The 5,527-nt window shown below is 41.3% G+C and overlaps 1 protein-coding gene across 1 annotated transcript; it reads left to right on the forward strand.

Moving 5' to 3' along the window:
• The first annotated feature begins 851 nt into the window (after nt 1-851).
• LOC100193880 (DNA-directed RNA polymerases II and IV subunit 5A) lies at nt 852-4,972 on the forward strand. Its single transcript, NM_001138957.1, has 4 exons — nt 852-1,131; nt 1,211-1,390; nt 1,500-1,613; nt 4,754-4,972. Exons 1-4 carry the CDS (start codon nt 931-933, stop codon nt 4,877-4,879), a joined length of 621 nt encoding a protein of 206 aa, NP_001132429.1. The 5' UTR covers nt 852-930; the 3' UTR covers nt 4,880-4,972.
• Nucleotides 4,973-5,527: the final 555 nt, after the last annotated feature.

The following is a 5,527-nucleotide window of genomic DNA, read 5'->3' on the forward strand; positions in this document are numbered from 1 at the left end:
TCCATAGTTGTGCTCCTTTGTGTTTAAATAGTAAAAATACAAAAAATATGCATAATGAATATTTGAATTATGATTGTTGGCTCTAAAACACATTCACGCTCACTTAACCAATAGAACACATGTCTTTGTGTTTTATATTCTATATATAAACATAAATAGAAACTATAGTAACGCACGAGTACCTCGCTAGTATTAATATAAATCTGATGTGACATATCTTACGCCTCGCTTACTTTAGCTTATTATAGGTAGTGTATGGTTCCTGAGTTAATTGGAATAAAACGGCTCTATGCAAGGGAGCGACTCCTTCTCAGAGATTTTAGAGAGCTAAATAGTTCAACATTTAAGCATAAGGGCATGTATAGTGGAGTTACACAAAAATGGTTTTCCAAGCACAAGAGAAAACTAAGAGACTCTAATATACAATGGAGTGTCTATAAATGTAGTACACTAATAAATAGAGAAGTAAATGTGCTTGTATATCATCGAATCGATAGAACAGACGACGAATTCGTACAGTGTGAAGTGAGTGTAAAGTGAGACGTCTATTACTACTTGGATTACGAGCCAGAAACGTCTTTTCACGGAGATACGGCTCCACGATTTTTTTTAAACTCACTTGAGGCACCTCAAATGTCTCTAGAGTAAACACCACTTTCCTTCTATAAAACCAATCCAAAGTCCAAACACTGTCAAACTGAGAGTCGAACAGCTTGGTCCCACACTCCCACCGTACTCCCAAACAAAACATTCTCTCATAGTCTCATCTCATGTGCACGGAAAGGCATCTATTGCCTTTCTCCCAACCCGCCAAACCCTACTTGCCACCGCCAAACTTCCGCCTTCGTCCGCGCCGGCGCCGCTCTATCGCTCTAAAATAACCTTTCCAGTTCCACCGGGACTAGCTGAAAGGAGAGGGAACGGAGGGGGATGGCGTCGCCGGACGACGAGATAAGCCGGCTCTTCCGCATCCGCCGCACGGTGTATGAGATGCTGCGCGACCGCGGATACGGTGTCCGCGACGAACAAATCAAGCTCGAAAGGCACAAGTTCATCGAACGCTACGGCAACCCCGTCCGCCGTGACGAGCTCACCTTCAACGCCACAAAGTTGAACGGCCCATCGGACCAGGTCTCATCCTGATCCCCTGCTCCCTCTTACGCCGCCGCCGCCGCCTCGGCGTAACCCTAGCCGTGCGTTACCCCTGCAGATCTACGTGTTCTTTCCTAATGAGGCAAAGCCCGGGGTGAAGACAATCAGGAACTACGTCGAGAAGATGAAGAACGAGAACGTCTTCGCCGGCATACTCGTCGTGCAGCAGGCGCTCAGCGCCTTCGCACGCAGCGCCGTTCAGGAGGTCTCCCAGAAGTACCACCTCGAGGTCTTCCAGGTCCACACTCTAATTTCTCTTTACCTCATTGCATTGGCATATCTCTATGTCAGTATGTGCGCTGCTCCTTGCGAAAACTGTGGCTGACGCTTATTGCGATGCTGTTCAGGAAGCTGAGCTTCTTGTCAACATTAAGGACCATGTCCTAGTGCCAGAGCATGTGCTCCTGACACCGGAAGACAAGAAGACTCTTCTAGAGCGGTACACCGTGAAGGAAACCCAGGTCGAATAATTTTGCTTATTCTTTCCTCAGAGTACCCTGGCATGTTTGTTTCTATATGAGCATAATGTTTCTATTTTTGTGTGTGTTCAATTATTTGGGTTAAGGTTTTATGTACAGTGATTGCATGAAACTACACCTGGATCTGCATATTGGAAAGTAATTGCCCTCCCATAATTTTTCTGAAGCAATAAGTTGCTGAGTATCAAACCATTTTCAGCTTGTTTGCATGCTGTAGCTTGTTAGCACGAATGCCGTTTGATTTTAGGTACATACCGTAATATAAGGAACTGACAAAACACATAAATGTCCATTTGATTTTTTAGTTACTTACCACATTGAGAACTGTCAATGTGAATGTGTTCAGGCCAAATTGACAGTGTGCAGTAGTTATCATATAAACAGCCAAAAGAGCATGTGATATGTGTTAATTGGTAAACTATGAGGAGAGAAATTGAAAGCACTGGTCTGGTATATAAGTTTAAACGTTTAATTAGCCTTGCGATATAAGAATAGACCCATGGGATGCACAATTTTCAACTTGGCTTCCTATTTGTTTACCCAAATTGTGAAATGAATGTCAGACCATAGCTAGCCTTATTATTTTTGTTACTGCAGTTAATTTCATTGCAGATTAGGACTGTTAACTACTATATAACAAGAATTGTGTATAATTTCAAACTTTAAGTAAAGAAGAATGATAAACTATATTATGCAAATTGTTATCTGAAGCAAGGTTTTAAAGTCGTCTGACTAGTCACGATTAGTCGGCCTTATCGCTAGAGGAAGCTCGATTAGGGTCTCTGACAGTCCGACTCGACTAGAGCAACTAGGAAGCGATTAGTCGTCCTAGTCGCCGACTAATCGTGATTAGTCGTCTGACTAGGTATTATGGTCGACTAGTTATGCTTGTTTTGGACCACTAATCTGGTCTCTGTTACATGGGTCGACCCACCATCTGTACAACACAAACACGGTTTTACCCTACTTGTACCAATACGGAACACTTCATCCCTGCCGCCCTGCTATGCTCCGGTGGCCCTCTGCTTGACCGTCAGCTGCCTCCCCTCCATTGCGCGGCGGCTGCAGAGCCTCCCCTCTCTCCAGTGCGTGCCTGTCCTCCTCTTACCTTTTAGTGAAATCAGTGTACTGCTGTCCTGCTACAGCTATAGTGTACTGCTGTATTCCAGTCCTGCTACAGCTATATATATATACATATAATATATATATATATATATATATATATATATATATATATATATATATATATATATATGAGTAAATCGACGACTAATCACGATTAATCACCTTATCGATGCTGAGTCGACTAGTTGACTTTAAAACCTTGATCTGTAGCACTACAATACGAGCTAAAAATAGGTGAGAATGGGAGGCACTATAGTGGTAGTAAAAAAATCTGTTGAGGCAGGAATATATTTTTAAACTCAGTGTTAGTTTAAACAAGTTAAGCAAATTTGTATTTGGAAAATTATGCTTTCAGATGTTATTAGTACTAGTTTGACTGATAACTGATTCCACTGCATATTGTTAATTTAGATAATGTTAAGCGGAATAACAACTATTGTCCTTGGAGTTTCACGAGAGTCTCAATTCAGCCTCTGAAAGTGAAGTTTCTATTGGTCCACTTCCTTGAGTCGCTTCCTTGAGCTATCTTCTTTCTCTAAAATAATCCCTGTGATGACATGGACATCACATCTACAAGATAACTCAAGAGTCTGGCCACTAGCCGCATGTGTACTGTTGTGATGTCTGCACACTTAACAGGTATATAGAATGTTAATCTGATAACCTTCTATGCTATATAATCATTTGGAAAATAAATATGATAGCCTATCTAATTATCTATAGTTGGGTAATGGTATGAACAAGATATGTTTGAACCCCAGCAATCTGTATACTGCACTTATTTGAACAATTGTCACCATTATTGTGTCTAGACATCTGTATCCCCATTTGCTGCTTCAATCTGCATCTTTTGCCCAATTTTCTTGGTATATAAGAACATGGGTGTACAGAGGAGGCCATCAAAACAAATGACCACAGGGTAGGAGTACGGCGTGCAGCTTGTCTGGCTCTAGCAGCAGTAGCAGATGAAACTTTTAAAAAGAAAAAGAACTAAAGTGTTTTTAGCTTAGGTTTATTTCTCCTGTCTGTAGATTTCGTAGGGACAAGAACATTCTGCATACAGTTTATGACTTAGTGTTGAGTTATCTGCACACATGGAGCTCCAACTCCATGTCATCCCAAGCGCTATTTTGGACCAAAGAAAATCGTTCAGGGATCAGAATGGACAAACCAAAACCTCAGGGACTAGATTGAGCATCCAGTCAAGCTGTAGGGATGAATCCGTGCTATTTTGGACCAAAGAAAATCGTTCAGGGATCAGAATAGACAAACCAAAACCTCAGGGACTAGATTGAGCATCCAGTCAAGCTGTAGGGATGAATCCGTTCCTGACTTTTGGGGGGCCTGAGGCGAAATCCATTATAGAGGGCCCATCGACCAAGGTGTGTGTATATATTGTGTATATTTATAATTATAAGCACATATTATTGAACGTCCAATGAAATAAATTTCAAATCGACGCTTTAAAGTATATAAGATGATAAATATAAATTCGATGCTTTCAAGTCTATAAGATGACAAGTATTTTGGGGCCCTCTATCCTCGGGGGCCTGCACCTCCGGCACCGTCTCAGGAACGGCCCTGGATGATAGAGGCTATTCTGCCATAACGTTGACAATGAAACAGTACTGACCAATGGTGAAACTAGGGGTGACTTGCAGTAGCAATGGCCCTGCCTCTGCCCTCTCATGGTCCAATGTTTTCATTAGACCTTTCTATCAAATAAAATCTTATGCTGTAGCTTAGTTTTTAACCAAAGTGATGTATCTTAATCAGTAGCCAATTTCCTTCTAGTCCTGGTTCTGCCCATACTACTGATCTCATTTGTTTGTTGTTTTTTTTCTATAGGCAACCAGTTTTGTATAGGCAACCCCTTTCGCCTAGTTGCTTGCATTGTCTTACTTTCATCTAACTTTACATGTCTAATAACAAGGCTCTGCTCATATGTTTTGGACGATGCTTTGTGTTCTGATGATATCAAACTATCTATGATGCAGCTGCCCCGGATTCAGATTACAGACCCGATAGCAAGATACTATGGGATGAAGCGTGGGCAGGTCGTGAAGATCACAAGAGCCAGTGAGACTGCTGGAAGATACATCACCTACCGCTACGTTGTCTGAGTTTTGCTACATTCTCATGGCTTAAGCTTCCGCACCAAGCGAAAATGACCTCTACTTGCTAATCCTGCTGTGTACTCGGAATATCTGTTGCCCTGGTGCCCTTCCTTGAGAACTGATCTCGGGCTGTTCTGGCGATAGTAATAGGCCGCTGTTCCTTAAGCTGTGTTCCATCTCATTTTAGGCCCTGTTCGGTTGCAGATAGGTGTGATATTGGGGGGTGATATTGGATCGTGATCCAAATGTTTCTTCACAAATTATTAGGGTCATAAATTATTTTTAGTTAAAAAATGAATAGGAATAGGGTCTGATCCTAATCCGATCTTTATGTTTTATAGTTTAAAATTTAGAGTCTATTATTACCTATTATTACCTCTAGTTGTACAGTTATAGAATATTGGAGGGGTTAGGTGGGGATTAAATCCCTTTCTGTTTAAAATTGAATATGGAGATACTCCTCTAACCGAATAAGCTCTAGTGAATGATTGTGCTGTTTTTTAAAGACATGCCCTACATGTACTAGGAGTGTGCATACCACTCTAGTCATACCATTCCAATCCTTCTCAATGTGAACCCCATGGACTTTTATTTGGTTGTCCATTTTAAAACCCATTAATTCAGCACAAACCAAAATTTCATCAACCTTAACAT

This window comes from Zea mays, chromosome 2 (assembly GCF_902167145.1).
Source record: "Zea mays cultivar B73 chromosome 2, Zm-B73-REFERENCE-NAM-5.0, whole genome shotgun sequence".
Classification (NCBI taxonomy): domain Eukaryota; kingdom Viridiplantae; phylum Streptophyta; class Magnoliopsida; order Poales; family Poaceae; genus Zea; species Zea mays.

What these genes read in the sequence shown, in the direction of transcription:
- LOC100193880 (NM_001138957.1), top strand. Translation starts at nt 931, where the DNA reads ATGGCGTCGCCGGACGACGAGATAAGCCGGCTCTTCCGCATCCGCCGC. An exon ending in TGAACGGCCCATCGGACCAG is followed by an intron (nt 1,132 to 1,210) that starts GTCTCATCCTGA and finishes TTACCCCTGCAG; the next exon opens with ATCTACGTGTTCTTTCCTAA. An exon ending in ACCACCTCGAGGTCTTCCAG is followed by an intron (nt 1,391 to 1,499) that starts GTCCACACTCTA and finishes GATGCTGTTCAG; the next exon opens with GAAGCTGAGCTTCTTGTCAA.